The 18,320-nt window shown below is 41.5% G+C and overlaps 1 protein-coding gene and 1 long non-coding RNA gene across 3 annotated transcripts; one reads left to right on the top strand and one right to left on the bottom strand.

The window, feature by feature from the left end:
• Positions 1-47: 47 nt before the first annotated feature.
• Positions 48-4,450, bottom strand: LOC110990637 (uncharacterized). Of its 2 annotated transcripts, XR_002599899.2 has the most exons (3): positions 2,369-4,450; positions 1,767-1,933; positions 48-1,491 (listed from the first exon to the last, which is right to left on the bottom strand). It is a non-coding gene; the product is annotated as an uncharacterized LOC110990637 (long non-coding RNA). The 2 variants fall into 2 exon arrangements; XR_002599898.2 differs by having other exon boundaries at positions 1,767-4,450.
• A 3,897-nt stretch (positions 4,451-8,347) lies between these two features.
• On the top strand, positions 8,348-17,306 carry LOC110990636 (uncharacterized). The gene is made up of 3 exons (XM_087131839.1): positions 8,348-8,531; positions 13,925-14,181; positions 14,403-17,306. The coding sequence occupies exons 1-3, from the start codon at positions 8,441-8,443 to the stop codon at positions 14,523-14,525; spliced, it is 471 nt and encodes a 156-aa protein (XP_086987965.1). The 5' UTR covers positions 8,348-8,440; the 3' UTR covers positions 14,526-17,306.
• Positions 17,307-18,320: the final 1,014 nt, after the last annotated feature.

Here is an 18,320-nt window from a genome sequence, read left to right as displayed (position 1 = left end):
TGCATTATCCATTGTTTCACGAGGTCATTCTAATAAATAAACGATAGTATAATAAACAGCTTTTTATTGCCCCTGCAAACCCATTAAAATGTAAATCTTCATGAGTGATTAGGCCAACAAGATAATAAAAGGCGGTATGTGTAACATTGACTACATAATAATACATGCATTCAATTTAATTTTTGAACCTGGTTTACAGAACTGTGACTGGACTTCAAGAAATTATGACATCACCAAGCAAATGGTGAAATTGTAACATGATAGCCTACGTTTGTAAAACAACTCCCCTCTGCCTGATTTAGGCAAACACAAAACCTGTTCCAAATCAAACACCGATGCGACAAACGTATTAGGATTTGCTATTGCATTCTTCTTCATCTCATCTTTCAGTTCTCGAGATTTGGATTTTTCTTGGATATGTTTTTCATACTCGAAACCTATTCGTTTTCTTTCTTCCTCTGACCCTTTTCTGTATGCCTCACATACACCGCACAGATCTTTTTTTTTTGGTGTGTGAAACTTTAGTTTCATCTTTTTGAAGATTTTTGAGTAGAAGCCTAGAGAAGCTTTTCTGCTACTGTTATGATGCTCATTTAGATACAACCTGTACATTTTACTTATGTTCAAGTCTGGTGACAGATAGATACTGATAACCTGTGTTGGCCCTGCAAAAGTGTGATTCCATCACGGGGGTGATGAACAGACTTTCTCCATCAATAACTAAAGTCAAATGGTCAGGAAAATGCTAGTTGTAAGAATATGGAACAATATCAATCTAAAAAAGTGTCTATATGAAAGATGTGCAAATAACATTGAATAGAGTGGGACTCAAACCTGTGACATCTAAATAAATGTACCAGCGCCCTACTAACTGATCTCAGTAGTAGAGTGCCGGTACAGTAAAGCAGAGGTCGCAGGTTAAATTCCAGCTCTCATCAAGTTTCTTTGCACATCTTTCCTGTGTTCAAGTTGATTTACCAGCACCTAGTCAGTTTCCCTATACACGATTTGTTTTGAATTTTTTGTCCTCAATACATATGGGATCTTCATCTACCCTTTGCTTGCTATGTATTCATGGAATAAACTTCAAGTACATCAAAACAAAACCCATTTCAGTGTCACTCACTTTTATTAGAAACCAGACTTGTCTGAAGCTGTGCTGATCATACATCGTCCATGTTATCCTCTGAAGCTTTAATACCCCAGGATCCATCAAACGGTTCTGCAAGTGACAAGAAAATTTGTGGGTATAAAAACATTACAAGAAGTTAGGCAATTTGCCAACCACACATACAACAGGTGCGCTATCATATTTTTGAAATTTAATCAATAGCATTGAGGACAAATAATGGTGTGTCATGGGACAATAACTGGGTTTGGATGCAGTTAATGACTTCAGCTGTGTCAGTGGCACATCATCCAAGTCACTGTCGGAGTCATCCTTAGAGTCTTCTGAGTTCCCTGATTCCTCAGATGATCCCTCAGATGATTCTAAAGACAAACATTTAAAGGCATGTGTCAACAGTAGGCCCTAATATTCTTTTAATTGCATTTTTTCATTGAATTATTATCAAACATGTCAAATGCACTTCCCGTTTAGAGTTAATAATAGCTTTGTAGTGTGCAATCAGTATATGACTTGAACTTCAGTGAACTCTATGTACCCATGGCTTAATTTTGATCTGCAAGAAGACACATTGATATTCATTTCAGGCCGGGGTGACCATGTACATAAATCGTTTAATAAAAATCCACTCATGACTTACCGTTACATCCTCCTTGCTCAAAATTGAGCACCTTGCCCCTCCACCAGGTTTTCCCCCACTTCATCCGCACATGCTGATTGTGACGTAGTGGTTTATTGAATGACAAATCCTTGGATGATACAACATTTCCTGATCTGTCAGTCCATTCTATCAAAACATCACATGACCTAGAAACACAAAGAAGACATATTTAATAGTCATCTGGCAACTAACTGCTATAAGTACATGATACTTAGGGGAAAATCCCATCTTGTACCATGTAGTGTCTTGATTTAGCCTTGACTAATGAGGGCCCAGGCAAAGGCCTAACGTGCACCATTGTAATGGGAGGGTGAGCCTACCAACAGTACGGCATTGTGTGCCACACCTCACTCTGCTCATTTCACAAGTACATTTAAAAATACGATATTTGTCAAACTCAAATGTAACGTTAAAGATTAATCAACTTCCGACAACGTTAGTCTAAGGGCTAGTAGTACGGGCCTACCGTGGTAGGCTAAAGCTTGGCCTGCTCAGAGATTTTTTCACCATAGAACTTGATTACTTTCATTCATGTTTAAGCATTGATTATTGAAAGTGGTCTTTACCTATGACGTACTTACCTCTGCTGTTTAAAGCTGCCTTTTTGGGGGGCAAGGTGCTGTTTTCAGCCATTTCGCCGCGAAGCCAGGCCTGGTCAACCACGGTAAAACCAGAGTCAACTTCTCACCCTCGTACTAAGCAAAACTAAGCATAGGCTTACTAGGCCGTACCGTACCATTATTGTTCGACTCTGTGTACGAGGTTCAACGTGAGCTAAACGTCGTATTTTGACAGAGGGCGCACAATAAAAGTGGCTTGTTTTGTTTTCTGCACGAGACGTATCGGGATACGTCTCTTTGTTAGACGATCGTTTTCTTTTTCTTAGATTGGCATTGAGATGTGAACTTATGCGACGGTTCGTGAAAATAATGTGGCTGATTTTTCCGCAAATGACTTTTTTGTTAGTTTCTATAATTCTTTAATTAAAGACCTGACAAGCTTGTAATTGGGTTAAATCATTCATTTCAATCATATTTTCATTAATGTAGCAAAATGTCACTTTGCCCAAAAAACGAGGATACGCCGGATCGTGGTGCGATCGACGATATGGCAGACACTCATCCCAGTCACGTTGTTTCCTCTTTGGTTCAATCATCACAGCAACCATGTTGGTCAAAGTCTTATTGAATCGCTCAACCAGTCCATCGGACTTTGGGTTGTGCGCTTTAGTTCGACTTTTGGATATGCCCAAAACCCGACACATCTCAGCAAAGACAGCCGACTCAAAGTTTGTCCCTTGGTCTGAGTGACGGATGACGACAAAAAGAACTCCCTTGATGACGAATTACTGTTCACCCTTGTATTGTACCAGTACCAACTATGACTACGTATGTACGTACGGTTCAATCTGCAAGTAATACAAACCAGAAAATACAGTAAGTCTCTAGAATCATGCCAAAATACACTTGGGCACATATGAATCAATTACAATGAAAACTAAATGAATTAAACTGACTGATTTGATCCCCAAACTGATGGAATTGTGTCCGTGAATTATTTCCTCATTAACAACTACATGTACACGTGACCTAGCAAGCCACCAGAAATTAACCTTGGTTGACAGTAAGCCAAGCAAACTGAAGCAATTGATGTCTAGAACTATGTCACATCTATAAAACGTGTATCGCTAATTTTACCCAAATCTTACCCCAAAAAGTTGACCCAAAGTAACTATGTCTAATGACCGTAGTTATTACTCCCCTCTATACACAATAATCTCTAAACCTTTATCTAAATCCCAAAGCAATTATATGTACTGACAACATTGGGCGTCTCAAATATGAAGCAAAATCAAAGGAATCTTTGACGATTTTCTTCAGTTAACAAGAAATGTGACGATGTTGGCGCGCCAAGAGCTCCCTCTCTTGACCAAGAAAAGTATACATCTATGACGTCACAAACAAGCTGGAAAAACTGTCCTACCCACAACTGTCTGAGTGCATTTCCAAAGGAATCCCAAACCTACAGACAAACTCCATGACAAATTTATTTGCCACTGTTTCAGCCCTGGCATCGGGAAGGGGATATGCCTCCATCCACTTGGAGCAGTAATCCCCGACCACCATGATCCAAGAACTGCCACTGTCACTCCGGAGCAGTGGCCCCAGCAAGTCCACAGCCACTCTTTCCAACCACGTACTGTTGTAAGGGGGAAACTCTCCTCTTTACAGGAGACTTCCTCCTTCCACAAAGTTTGCACTGTCTTATGAAAGACCTCACGTCAGCGGTCATTCCTGGCCAGTAATACCGCATTTTTACCTTGGCCAGTGTCTTTGTGACACCCAAGTGACCGCTCGTCCGACCACCATGAAGCTCACGAAGGACCTCTTCTTGAAGCTTCCTTGGAAGTACCAGTCGCCACGTGACTGACTTCCCATCGTCAGACTCCCACCTTCGGCAAAGCACCCCATTGCGCATTTGCAGCTGGTCCCAGAGGGACCATAGCGTTTTGTGGGCAGCCGAGGTGCCTGAAACAGTTTCCCAAAGAGGTCTACTGCTCAGCTCCTCCTTAGATTTAACAATCCAACTCATGCTGGGATCCTTCAGCTGTGCTTGCCCAACAGCATCCCTCAGCATACAAATTTGGGAAAAAATGCCCCTCATCTCAACCTTTGGAACTCCTGGATCAGCAACAACTCTCCCTGACCCACAAAAATACCAGGAGGTTCAGCACCCTCAAACTCATCAGCTACCTGAGGTACCTCCACTGCCTCCTCATCATCATCATGCCGACTGCACTGCTCACAGATCTTCCTGGACAGCCCATCGGCATTTCCTATGCTTTGTCCAGGTCGGTGTTGAATGGTCAAATCATACTCACTGATGATAACAAGCCATCTAGCAAGCTGGCCCTCGGGGCTCGTAAAATTAAGCAACCACCGGAGGGCAGCATGGTCAGTGTCGAAGGACAATCTTCCTACCATACAGGTACTGCCTGAACTGTTTCAAATAGACCACTACCGCCAACAACTCCCGACGCGTAACGCAGTAGTTCTTTTCAGCTCTACTCAATTTGCCGCTGGCATAGGCGATAATTTCCTCTTTGCATCCGTGGACCTGGGACGAAACTGCCCCTATTCCAACTCCACTAGCATCCGTGTCTAGGATGTAGTCACTGTCTGGCAGAGGGTAAGCCAAAACAGGAGCTGCCCTCAACTTCCGTTTAAGCTCCTTAAATGCTTCTTGACAAGCCTTGGTCCAGACAAATTCTCTTGACTTTTCAGTCAAAGTATGCAACGGTGAGGCCAGCTCAGCAAAGCTTCGCACTTCCTTCACACACTTAGGTGTCGGCCACTCAGCTCGCACCTTTTCAGGGTCTGTAGCTACACCCTTGGACGACACAATGTGTCCCAAATAGTTAACCTGCTTCTGGAACAAGAAGCACTTACTTGGCTTCAATTTCAACCAACTTCTCTCAACCTGGAGAGAACAACTCTCAGTCGCTCGATCTCCTCCTTGACCGTTTTGCCAAATACAATGACATCATCCAGGTATATCAACAGGGTGTCCCACTGAAGGCCTGCCATTGCTTTGTCCATCAGCCTCTCGAATGTGGCTGGGGCATTGCAGAGGCCGAAAGGCATGCATCTCCACTGATACAAGCCATTTCGGACCGCAAAAGCTGATTTCCTACAGGCATCCTCGTCCATGGCCACCTGCCAATATCCCGAAGCTAAGTCTAATGTCGAAAACCACTCCGCACCCGCAAGAGCATCGAGTGTCTCGTCAATCCGAGGCACAGGGTACTCACCTTTGATGGTCACCCTGTTTAAGCCTCGATAATCAACACAAAGTCGACGTGACCCGTCCTTTTTTTCGGACTAACACCACATTAGCAGCCCAGGGGCTGTCAGACGGTCCAATAATCCCCCTCTTCTGCAAGTCCTCTACTTGCTTCATAATCTTCCGCTGATTGCATTCTTTAATGGAAAAAAGGAGCTTGTACTTTCTATCTGAAAACCCAGAAATTCTAACATTAAATCCTGTACACTTAGCCTATACACTGTTGCAAAACAGGGTAGATGTGCAGACTTTTGTTTAGTCTGGGTCATTAATAATTCAGGCGCGTCTAAATTATGCATTAAACATACGCGCGGCAACCAATCAGAGGCGCCCGTTACCTTAGGGCGCTGGCTGCGTGGGTTGCTGGGACTTCTCAAGATGGCAGCGTGCTAACTAGAGCTCTGTGGAGTTGTGTGGTGTTCTGAGTTTCGAGTGTAAATCTGACGTACCACCGCTGGTGGTTGGGGATGTATCTCAAGTGTACCTGGTGCGATCGGTTAATGTGGTGCTTGTTCCCAGTTGCCGGAGCTACCAATTATATCAGATCTCTTTGAAGATCGGGGAATCGTTAGACAGTTTCGTTTATTTAAGAAGTGGTAGATTATAGGGTTAAGGAGCCCGAATGAACCAGTTAATTTGGGAATTAGCGAAGCTTAGACTGGAAGGATTGTGGGCCGTTGTTCCATGCTTGTTGGCATAGCGACGGTTGGTTGCGGTCCTGGTCTGGGAGCTTGCTTTCCTCGTTGAGGTTTACTGGGTGCAGGTTTCCGTTAGAGTCTGGTGAGGACTATTATAATTGCCTTCTTAATCAACTTACCTGTGTTATTTCGTAATAACTTGAAGAGAGTGAGGGTTATTTAGGTCACCTTAAACCTTTTTGCAGTTTGGGAACTGTTTTGCTTTGTAAGGCAGTAGAGATTATTGTTGTATAAGTCTACCCAGTTGTGTTGGACAATTACGAAGATTGGATTCGCTTGTGTGGTCAAGACTTATCAGTTATAAGCCATTAGTAGATTATTTATTTATACTTGAGGGTTACCCTGATCACTGTGAGGGTTACCTGGTTATTGTGAGGTCTACCCTGATCACCGAGAGGGTTATTCTGTTGTAGGTTAAGGATAAGGCTGATTAATCACGTTCGTGGTGCAGTTGGCCACGTAGGACTACCTCCCGTGAGGATAATTTTGTTTATAGTTAATTGCTGTTGTATTTAACGGATAACTGAGCACTGACATTGAATAAACCAATCATATAATTGCCTTAGAAATCACTGGTCACCGTGAAATTTAGTCAGTCCCGTATCATTTGTATTGGCATAAGTGTTATATTTATTGGCATTTGGATCAATTACCTAATCACAGAGCGGTGGTAAACTTACACCAAACGAACATCCCCTAAGGCTTAGTCCACCGCTCGTTAACTTGATGGTAACAGTTGACACCAAAAATGACACCAAAATGTGACAAGGAAATTACAAAATAAAAGAACTTACAGCACAAATGTTTTAAACACTGTGTGAGATTTTTTAAATCTGTGATTGACAGGGCCGAACTTTCCCCGAACTTGCACACATACTCGATCGAATGACCGCCAGATAACAATATGTACCGATCCCATTTACTTGCACAACGCTGGTAGCATGTAGTGTCCTGTGTAGTTGCGAGCGTGCACACCGCAGTTGCACTTCGCAGCTAATGTTGTTGCCTTTTCCAATTGTCTGTTTCGATATACAATGACTTATTTACAAATCCCCAAACCCCAAGATATCGGCAGCTTTTACCAATAAAAAATACGCAAGTTTCCTCAGCATTACTTATGTCGTGTCCAGTTCGTTGCGAGTGTGATTACGCTTTATTGTCCTCGGTAAGCCCGCATTCACATTTTTGTGCAAATGCATGCTAAACACGCGAGCCACGATCGCTGTGTGCATGCAACGTAACATATAAACATTTTTCTCGGTGAACGAGGATGAGGTTCATGACTCCAACGCGTCCTCTGTGCTGGTTAGCGGTTACGCGCGGGACATTCAGGCTGATGGGGCATGAATCAAAGGTAATCCTGAATAATTCATCGGCATCATAAGGTTTTCTTCAGCAAAATCACAATATTTGTACTCTCTAAATGCAAAAGAGTGAAAACTTCACTCTTTCTGCCGAGTGACTTCATATTCGCTCGCTTTGGAGTGGAATTTGCTCTACTTCGAGTGAAAACTGTGTTCCAGGTAATCACTCTTCACCGGGTGAGACTCTCCTCCGCTCGATATTTAGAGTGAAATGTGGACTCCATCCGATTTTTGAGCGACCTTATTTCATAAGATGTCAAATGACCACAAACACACATAAAAAAGAAAGAAAAAAGTTTAACAAGTTTTGTTACGTAGTTTAGAAAAGTCTTTGGGTTTTGAACTAATTTGAAAACAAATTTCAAAATCGTGGAATCGCTACACGCAATTAATATGCAATTTTAATTCTAGTACTCTTTCATTTTAGTCATAACTTGCGCTTACATGTTTTATGAAATTGGCCCCTGGCCTTCATTGTTCAGACGATCGGTTTCCCGCTCAAACTGTCACTCCACATTGGAGTGACTTTCAAGCAGCCAATCGCTGGCTGATGTGTCTGAAAAGTTACCAATCACAAGTGAGAGTTCGATGTAAGCTAATTTGCATACACTCGACGAGAAACTCCGATGGCCGCCATCTTAACTGCACTGCACTACGTGTGCGCATAATATATAGGCGAGCGCCGCGCGGTATACTGTGCGTACACACGTACATATTACATGTACAGGCGTTGATTTGTCACGTCGCGATGTCACAACTACCACTTGGAGTTGCAGAGACGCTTCGTAAAACGTTTGAGGATGCAGCTCAGGTTCAGAGGATCGAGGGGATATTTCTTGGTAAGTTCAGCAATCAGCATGTCGGTGCATTGGATGGCTTCTTCAGTTTGTGGTTAAACTACGGTCCAGACCCACTTCAACATGTTCAAATGTCTAACTTGGGGTAGGCCGCGCCTGCCGGCCGAAGAGGGCTAACGTGCAGGCAAGTGTTAACATTAGACCAAGGCCTACGCCGCGCGTAAACTGTGCTGGAATGTCGTTGTTTAGACCTTGGTTTTGTGTATTTTGTAGCCTATGTTGCCTTATGTGTAGCGTTTAATCCATTAAAAGAGAACAATTCCGGACCTTTAGTTCAAACACGATGTTGGCCTGAGCCTAGGCCCTAGGCCTATCATGCCTAGGCCTATAGCCTTAATAATTAGGGCCTAAAAATATGGCCAAACAACTGTTGCATTACCTATCATGCCTGCCCTATATAGGCTAACTTGTGTAACGTCAGGCCCTAGGCCTATAGGCTAGTCCAGTGGGCAAGAGTTGCTTGGCCGGGGAAGGGTAGCCATGCACAGATACTAGGCCTACAAGGCTAGTCCTGTATCCTGTACTCCCGTATACCTTGGCCCTATATAGGCCTATAGCCTACTCACATCAATAGCAAAATTGGGAGTGCAGAAAAAAATTCTTAAGTTATGGACCCCATCCTGAAATCTCTTAAGTTAAGAGCCATTAGGCTAACTCACTGAAGGAAATCAGAAATCCACAATTTCGGGACGTCTCGAGCTCTTCCTTTTTGTGAAATTTAGTGTTAAACCTCTATTTCTCGTGTCGATCCCTACTCTGCCATTCATTAATAGGCCTACCATGCCTACTGCAGCAACGTACTCCATGCGCAAGTGCACTTTGATGCTGACCTGTAATTTTTTGGCAGCTGTTTGCAGATTACAAAAAGTGGGTCGGCCGGGTGAGGTTTCAACACTACTACGCGACCCACCTTTTGTAATCCGCAAACAGCTACCGAAGCGGTCAACATTGAAATATATCTGTGCATGCGTGGAATTATTTTCAGAGGGAGTGCATCACTGCAGTACGGTGGGGCAGATAGAGTCAGGACGTGAGAAATACTGAGGCCAAAATTTCACGAAAAAGGAAGGGCTGGAGATGCGCTGAAATAGTGGATTTCTGATTTTCTCGGGTGAGTTAATGCCCTCAGCTTGAGAGACGTGAAGTTCATAAAGAAGTAGGCATGGGCCTGTATGCCCCCAATTTTGCAATAGACGTGATATAGGAATAGAAGTAGACTGGCCCTAGTCTGGGTCTAGGGTAAGGGTAACGTCAGAGACAGTTACGTGACAGGCCTATTATATGCCTAGCCTGTATACAGGTATAGGCCTGGGCCCACACGTAACATTAGGTTATACGCAACACCTTGGGCTATAGGCTGGGAAAATGGCCTTATGCATGCAGTTGGCAACAGATGAAAACAACGGCATACCATGGTAACAGTGCACGAGTACACTAATCAAAGGACATGTACAGTATAAAAGTGTGTTTCGTCCATTTGTTTTTCCATTGAAAAAAAAGTGGCCTTAACAAAAGCTATGCTGTACTGACGTTGGTGAATATTAAAATCCAATTGATGCTATAAACATGTGGCATTGTAACTTTTAAAACCTAATTCTTTGCATAATTCAGATGGTTCTCCCAAATCACGTCACATTTGGTTTTCCCATGGCACATCACAGAACGATGCAGGTGGTTTTTTCCAACCTAGATCTGCAATTCATTCTTGGATTCTGGCAAAAAAAAATGCACTGAAATTTGTCTGATCAAATGAAATTTGCCCTCTCAAAAAAAAAAAAAAAACACCCATACACAGTTTAATTCTGGCATTTGGTTTTGGTCATCACCATGTACATGAACTTGTAATAGACTTTGTTTATGGTGTGTGCAGTGAAGGGGAGAAAGCACAACAAATATAGACTGGGCCTATATAGGGACCAAAATTGTAAAAAAAAAACAAAAAAACCTGTATCATCTTTCGTTGCACCATTGAACTCCCACATACTTAAAAACAAATTGCATCAGCCCAAATCTTGTCCTTTTTTATTCAACAGTAACATAGGAAGAAAGAACTACTGGACACGTTCGTTTGGAAAAAATAAGCCAGGAGAAGTTGTCACTACTGGTTACTGAACAGAGCTTACAGATATGCCACTCCCATGCTTCAAATGCACACATCACTTTAAAGATTCAAGAAAGCTTGCCTTATATCTGCGTAACTTTCATTATTTGGGTGACTACAATGACTTGATATGCGGTCAAGAAGGATGTCGACAAACATTTAAATTGGTAAATTCACTTCTTCGTCACATAAAACGCCACCACCAGAATGTTAGAATTGTTGCAGCGCCACCTGTTGTCGAAGAACGGGTAGTCAGTGACCTTTCAAGTGAGGAAAGTGATGAAGATGCTGAAGATATGGTTCATGTTGAAGTTGAAGAGATTCCTGATATTAACTTGAATGTGCTTAAACAAAAGGCTGCATCATTCATTTTGCATATGAGAGGACATGCAAGCACCACCCTTACATCTGTTAATGCTTACATAAACACAACGCAATCATTGATGACGGAAAACATAGGAGTTCTGAAAGATCAAGTTTTAAAATTACTAGGTGAAAAAAACGTGGATGTTAATTCAGATGATGTCCAAGAACTTCTGGCAAAATCTGACCTGGTTTCAAATCCATTTGAAGGGTTAGAAACAGTTGACCAACAAAACAAATTCTTCCTGGAACACTGTCAGTTAGTTCCCTCAAAAGCCATAGCTCTTGGAACCAGGTATGACGAGTTTGTAGATAAAAATACTGGCACTGTACAACAAAAACTTGTAACAGAGACATTTCAATATGTATCAGTAATACAAACATTAACAGCAATTCTGTCATCTCCGTCACTTCGAGCTTTGTTAGAAAGTGAGGAGACTACTGAAGAAGGATTTCTGGCTTCCCATAAGGATGGACAACAGTTTATTGAACAAGGAGGGTTTGATGGCCACCCAGACACATTAAGGATCCAACTCTATTATGATGATGTAGAGGTAGCAAACCCACTAGGCTCAAAAAGAGTGATTCACAAGTTAGGGTTATTTTATTTCAGTATTGAGAATTTGCCCAAGGTGTACAACAGAGACATGCAGTCTATTCACTTGGTGGCAGTATGTCATTCTCTTGACCTGAAGACATATGGGTTTGAACCAATATTGAAGCAGTTAAAGGATGAACTACATCAGCTTGAGTCAGATATGGGTTGTATGGTTGAAGTGAAAGATTGTGGACCAATGTGCATCTGAGCTGCCCTTACTCGTGTCGTTGGTGACTCTGTTGCAGTGCATGATGTTTTCAATTTTCTTAGTCCTTCGGCTAACAATTTTTGCCGGATGTGTCTCTGTTCGAGAGAAACTGCCCAGACACAATTTCTGGAAGAAAAGTTTGAGTTGCGCAATATAGAATCTCATGATAGGCATGCAGATGAAGCAGCTCAACTGCCAAATGGCAATTCTGTCACAGGAGTAAGAGGGAAGTGTTGTTTAAATGAGCTCCGTTACTTCCATGTTACAACAAACTGTAATTTTGATGTAATGCACGACATCTTTGAGGGTGTGGCACCATTTGAAGTAAAGCTTGTTCTTAGACAGCTGTTATTAGTAGACAATGTTATGACAGTGGATCAATTCAATGCACGGGTGAAAAGTTTTGCATATCCATTCATGGAGAGGAAGAACAAACCAAGTGTCAACCTTACAAGACCAGGACTACAGAATGAAGGTGATCACAAACTAGGGCAAAAAGCAGCACAGATGGCCTGCCTTCTAAGAATGTTTCCTTTTCTTATTGGAGATCAGGTGCCTGTGGGAAATCGCTACTATGAGTTGATCTTACTATTATTGAGATGTACTGACATTGTTCTTGCTGTTCCTGTTCGCAAATCCCATGTCTACTATCTGAAACATTTAATTGTTCAGCATCATGCTCATTTCAAAGAATTATTCCCAGACATCAACTTAATCAACAAGCACCACCACATGATACACTATGCAACATGTATTCTAAGAACCGGGCCTTTGGGAAATGCATCGTGCTTCAAATACGAAGCAAAGAATGCTTTCAGCAAGAAGATAGGGCATGTAAATGCAAATTTTAGGAACATTTGCAAGTCAGTTGCCGCCAAGATACAACTTCATCATTGTGCTACATGGCAGAGTGGAATCAGCACAAGATTCAAGTGTTCTAGTGGTGGGACTGTTAGAGTAGAAAACCTTGAAGGTGGTCTAGCTGTACAAGAACTGGGACTGGATATAGCACAAGTGTTTGTTGCCAACGAAGTTGAAATATTTGGAACTGCGTACAGATCAAACTTGTATATCGTTGTTGATGTCTCTGATGATGATGACCATGTGCCTACATTTGGGCTAATTTCGTCTGTGCTAGTGGGATTACATGGTGAACAGGAGGCACATTTCCTGATAAAAAGATGTTCAACTGGAGATTTTGTTCCACACTTACATTCGTACCCAGTGATAGTTCATAATCCCCCTGCATTCAGTATTATCAAGGCTGGTGACCTTCAACATTTTCTCCCGTATTCAGGATTACACACCCTGAGTAAAGAAGACAGCAACACATACATTCAGCTCCGATATATTGCGTATTAATAGGAAGAACCATCACCCAACCAAAAAAAGAGGTAAAAATATGAGCATGCAAATATATTTTTTGGTCCAAATCTTAAAAATCTTAAATTTTATTTTCTTGTCCGTGCATTGCAGATTGCCAGCGGGAAGCACATGCATGTATTTTGCATTTAATTTCCATGCAGTTAGAAGACATTTAAAGAATTGTTTCATGCAGAAGGCATTGCAAGCATTGCTGAAGTGCATGCAGTGCCAGCCGGGACACCCATGATCTCACATAATATGCTCTTTAAACATTTAGAAACACTACTAATCGGTTGAAAAACACGTAACACACATGTAGCAAATCATGGTTTTCAATTTGGTAAACAAATTTTGGGAGCTGCAGGAACTGCAAAATTTTATTAAAGCCTTTCATAATTAGGGGGCATATGCACCTTATTGTGTTTGAATATGTTGAAAACACTTGCAAGCTGAATTCACAGGTATCATTCAAAAAACAGCAGGGACAGCTAGAAAAGGGCACACATGTACGTGAATTTTCAGATAGACCGTCCCATTTTAAAATTTTAATCAGTTTAGTTTACTTTCTTTAAAAGTGTATTATGGCAGTCTTAGCTGCCATCAGGGCAAAAGAGGAAATGATATTTGCACACCTAGTTTACTGCGAATAATTTGCAAATACTAATTTTTATTTAGTATTTGTACTGCCCATCTCAATTATTTGACTGGAAATTCTTATTTATTGTATTTTTTTTTGTAAGAAAATGGCATTGACAGTGAGGAGGTCATCTCATCAATGACAGAAGAGGACTTCAAAGAATGTGGCTTCACTCTCTTCGGTGAAAGGAGGCAGTTGATGATAGCCCTGAAGAGTGATCGTTTTGGCCAATCTCCACAGACTCTAGTCTCTGGAAGCAGCAGCAGTGCAGCAATTACTGATACATCTAGTGCAACAGTGCCAAATGAAGATGTCAGCAGCCCCAAGTTCTCCTTGAAATTTTGTGGCAATGATCCTACGGTACATGTATCTGATTTATAGGAGACAATTTTAATTAAAGCACACAAGGTAGTGAGAGATTTTACAATTATTGATCACCCCATGTTATTGTAGATTGACTGGAGTAAAGAAGGCATAACAGAATTTCATATCTGTTGTGCTGAGTGTTAGCAAATCACAGCCAAATAACATTTACAAACTGATTGTTGAAAACTTTTTTACCATTTTGAATTTCCTCTCAGGATTACAACATCAGTGCAATCCTTAGTACTCACAAGAATGGAGGCAAAATTCTTGCTGAGCTCGAAAAAAGAAGAAATCGCAACCTCGACAAGAAAGGAGTTGGTACAGATAGTGACAAGTAACCTGACTAATCAGGTTGGGTCACTGTAAGTACTATTTTGCTCTACACAAGTTTTTTCATCTGTATGCTGGTACTTCTACATCAAGGCAGAAGAATAATTTAGTTATACTCCCAACTTGTGCATGTACTATTTTGCTCTACACAAGTTTTTTCATCTGTATGCTGGTACTTCTACATCAAGGCAGAAGAATAATTTAGTTATACTCCCAACTTGTGCATGTACATGCAAATGTGTCCTTTGAAAAGCAGATATGTTTGTATGTAAAAAGCTGTGATGTAGCCATAGGGAGGGGGGGTACCCAAGGAGGCACATGTCCCCCTCCCAACGAATTCCCAATGTCCCCCCTCTTCGGTGCCCCCTGCCAGAAAAACAACATACACTATTTAAAGCAGGCACCCCCAATGAAATGCTGATGCTCCCTGGTAAAGATTGGAGCAGGGTTTCCCTGAACAGTCCTGGTTAGGGGAGTATAAAACTTCCGACCCTTTTTATTTGGGGTGTAGTTTACATCAGGTGTTTTAGTAGTAGGAAACTGAGAGTTCTGGAGCACACGCCCCTTTTTGCCCGGTTTTTGCTCAAAACCATTGGGTAGTACATCGACCCAAAAAATCGTCGAAACATTTTTGGTGGGAAAAAATGGGAAAATCCTGGAATGACGTGAGCCCCGGTTTTTGATCAAAACCCTTGGGTAGTACATCGACCCAAAAATCTCGGGGATTTCCACTCAACTTTTGATCCCGGCGCCGCTCGCTCGCTCGCTCGCTGGCTAAACAACTCGTGACTAGCGCTGGGGATTTCCACTTCACTGACCTTGAACTTTTGACTCCAGTTGTAAACAACTCGTGACTGGCACCGGCCTGCACAAACAAAAAGGGATTTCCCCTTGCTTTTCCGGTCTGAACTAGTGACCTTGGCTCTGTTCAAAGCAAAACAAACCGCCTTAAATAAATGACCTATATATTAAAAACATGTCAAGTCAAGTCGATAGAAAAAATGATAAAAATTTTAGAAACCTATATATAAATAGAGACATGAGCAACCTTCTACACAGACCAATACTAAAATATTTTACTCGATTTAAGAAGGCGTTTTTAGAAGATTTTGTCAAGCGGTATAACATCCCATTACCGACACCTAAAAATAAACACCATACACGATTTGAACTAATAAACGCTATCAAAGAGGATCAAAAACAATTTAGATATCTCCTGCGTCAGTCATATCGGCAGCTGTTGAAAACGGTACAAAAATGGAATATTCCTTCTGCAAACAAAGACAGATACGTCAAACAGGACTTTATTGTTGCGATTAAAGCTTATACACAACCTAAAGAACTCGAGGAAGTAGACATTAAACATATAAAGCGTTTTATAGATAATTTTCGTAATTGGGAGTTGATTCCTCGCTTCTATGAAGACGATTTAATACATTTTTTTGATTTTTACAAGCAGTTGATAGAGAAAACAGCGTTAGCTGAACTCAAAGAAATCGGGAGTTACAAATTACAAACACATCTTAAAGTGCAGTTTAGATTGGAAAAAGTTGACGGAACGATTGACTACGGCACCTTTCCCTTTCAGAGTGATCAAGACGTAGTAACAAATAAACCTGGTGTTAAAAATGCACTTGCTAAGCAACGCCAAGAACAAATCGAACAAGTGGAGGCTCATACACAAAAAGGCTCAGGTTGGATCTTTGACAAAGTTGTCGCTTTTTATGTCAACGTGGTTAAATATAATCCAGTGGGTTCTTCTTACATTCTGTTGCCTAAGGAATTGTTACACAAAAAAGCAATCATAAACGTCCAAAATAAAGATCAAGAATGTATTCGATGGCGTTGAGAGCAGCTTTAAAATTATATTCAGACGGAGTCAAAAGCCAGCTAGAAACAAATCCAAAATATAAAATTAATAAGGAGCGACCTTCGACTTACCGGTCAGAATCAGATGGTTTAAATTTTACAAACATAAGCTTTCCAACACCGATTTCACAAATTCCACGTATCGAATCGCTAAATAGCTTGGCAATCAATGTGTTTGGTTACACCAAAAAAGACGGTCTTTACATTCTCCACAAAAGCAAGCGGCCAGAAGAACCGATCAATTCACTTTTATTTAACAAGGGCGAGAAGAACCATTATTCTTGGATTAAAAACTTTTCTCGGTTGACGGGTGATATCGATCATCACAACGGCCAAAAACACTGGTGTTTCAAGTGCATGTCGCCTTTTCTAACGGAAGAAAAGTTAGCCAGCCACAAAGAAGATTGCCAAGGCTTAAACGTTCCTACATGTAAAGTTGAAATGCCGGCCGAGGGTGAAAATATACTCAAGTTCAAAAATTTCAAAAATAAGCAAGACGCGCCTTTTGTCATTTATGCCGATTTTGAGTCGGTTTTAGAAAGGTTACCGCCAGCAGACACAAACACGGTTAAAACACAGATTCACAAGCCTTGCGGATACTCATACGCAGTCGTCAAATGCAATGGAGTTTGCACTAGCCGAAAGACTTACAGAGGTCAAGACGCGGCTGTTAATTTTGTAGAATCACTTTCTCAGGAAACGGAGAATATAAACGAAACGTTTAAAAACAAAGCAAAGTTGATTTGGTCACCCGAGTTACAAAAAATTTACGAACAATGTAATAGATGTTGGATCTGCGAAAAGTTTATAGATCGAGCGAAAGCGGGTGAATCTCACTGTCAATGTGATATTCCAAAACCACCAGAGACAAAAGAAGAAAAAATCAAGTTTTGTCGTATAGTTAAAGTTGAAGGCAAAGAAAAAGAGTTCAAAGAGTGGAAATGTTTAGATTGCGAAAAGCCCATCAACAATTTAGAAAGGTTAGAGATCATTGTCACGTGACGGGGAAGTACCAAGGCCCAGCGCACGCTAATTGTAATCTCAAGTTAAGAATAGTGCCCGATCAAACACCCATTCCGGTGATCTTACACAACTTGGAGAAATACGACGCACATTTAATCATGCAAGGCGCTCACGAATTTTATGGGAAATCAATTAAGTTGATCGCTAAAAATACTGAAAATTACATTTCGTTTTCTTTTGGCCAACTCAGATTTTTAGACTCCTTTCATTTTATGGCGGCTTCGCTAGATCGGTTGGTTAAAAATTGTTCCCCCGATGATTTTAACTTACTTTGCGAAAGGTTTCCAGAAAACAAAAGCGCAGCGAGTACGACCGAAGGGAGGACAAATTTACTGTTGGAAAAGGGAATTTACCCCTATGAGTATATAGACTCCTTTGATCGGTTCCAAGAGAGACGGCTCCCACCTATCGACGCTTTCTATAGCTCTCTGAAGCAGGGAGGGATAACCGAGCTAGAATACGCTCGTGCGGAGACAGTATGGGAAAAATTTAATTGCCAAAACCTAGGCGACTACCACGACATATACGTGGAAACAGACGTGCTATTGTTAGCGCTGGTTTTGAGAACTTCCGCAAAGTCTGTAAACAACACTATGGCCTTGTCCCAGCCAAGCTATTATACGTCACCGGGCCTGTCGTGGGCTGCATTGTTAAAGCATTCGGGTATACAATTGGAACTACTGACAGACATTGACAAGCACTTGTTCTTTGAAAGGGAAAAAAGAGGTGGTATCTCGAGTGTGGGTGCAAAGCGATATGCAAAGGCCAGTAGTCCAGAACTACCTGACTACGACCCAAATAAGCCAGAGTCACAGATCATGTACCTAGACGCAAATAATTTATACGGCTGGGCGATGAGCAAATATCTGCCCGTAGGGGAATTTACCTGGGAAACAGACTTAGAAAAATTT

Source organism: Acanthaster planci, unplaced genomic scaffold (genome assembly GCF_054643075.1).
Source record: "Acanthaster planci isolate LZ-2023a unplaced genomic scaffold, COTS_SCS Contig18, whole genome shotgun sequence".
Taxonomy (NCBI): Eukaryota; Metazoa; Echinodermata; class Asteroidea; order Valvatida; family Acanthasteridae; genus Acanthaster; species Acanthaster planci.
The sequence above is the reverse complement of the archived record's forward strand: the minus strand, read 5'-3'. Positions and strand labels throughout refer to the sequence as shown.

What these genes read in the sequence shown, in the direction of transcription:
- LOC110990636 (XM_087131839.1), top strand. Translation starts at nt 8,441, where the DNA reads ATGTCACAACTACCACTTGGAGTTGCAGAGACGCTTCGTAAAACGTTT. An exon ending in GATCGAGGGGATATTTCTTG is followed by an intron (nt 8,532 to 13,924) that starts GTAAGTTCAGCA and finishes TTTTTTTGTAAG; the next exon opens with AAAATGGCATTGACAGTGAG. An exon ending in TTTGTGGCAATGATCCTACG is followed by an intron (nt 14,182 to 14,402) that starts GTACATGTATCT and finishes ATTTCCTCTCAG; the next exon opens with GATTACAACATCAGTGCAAT.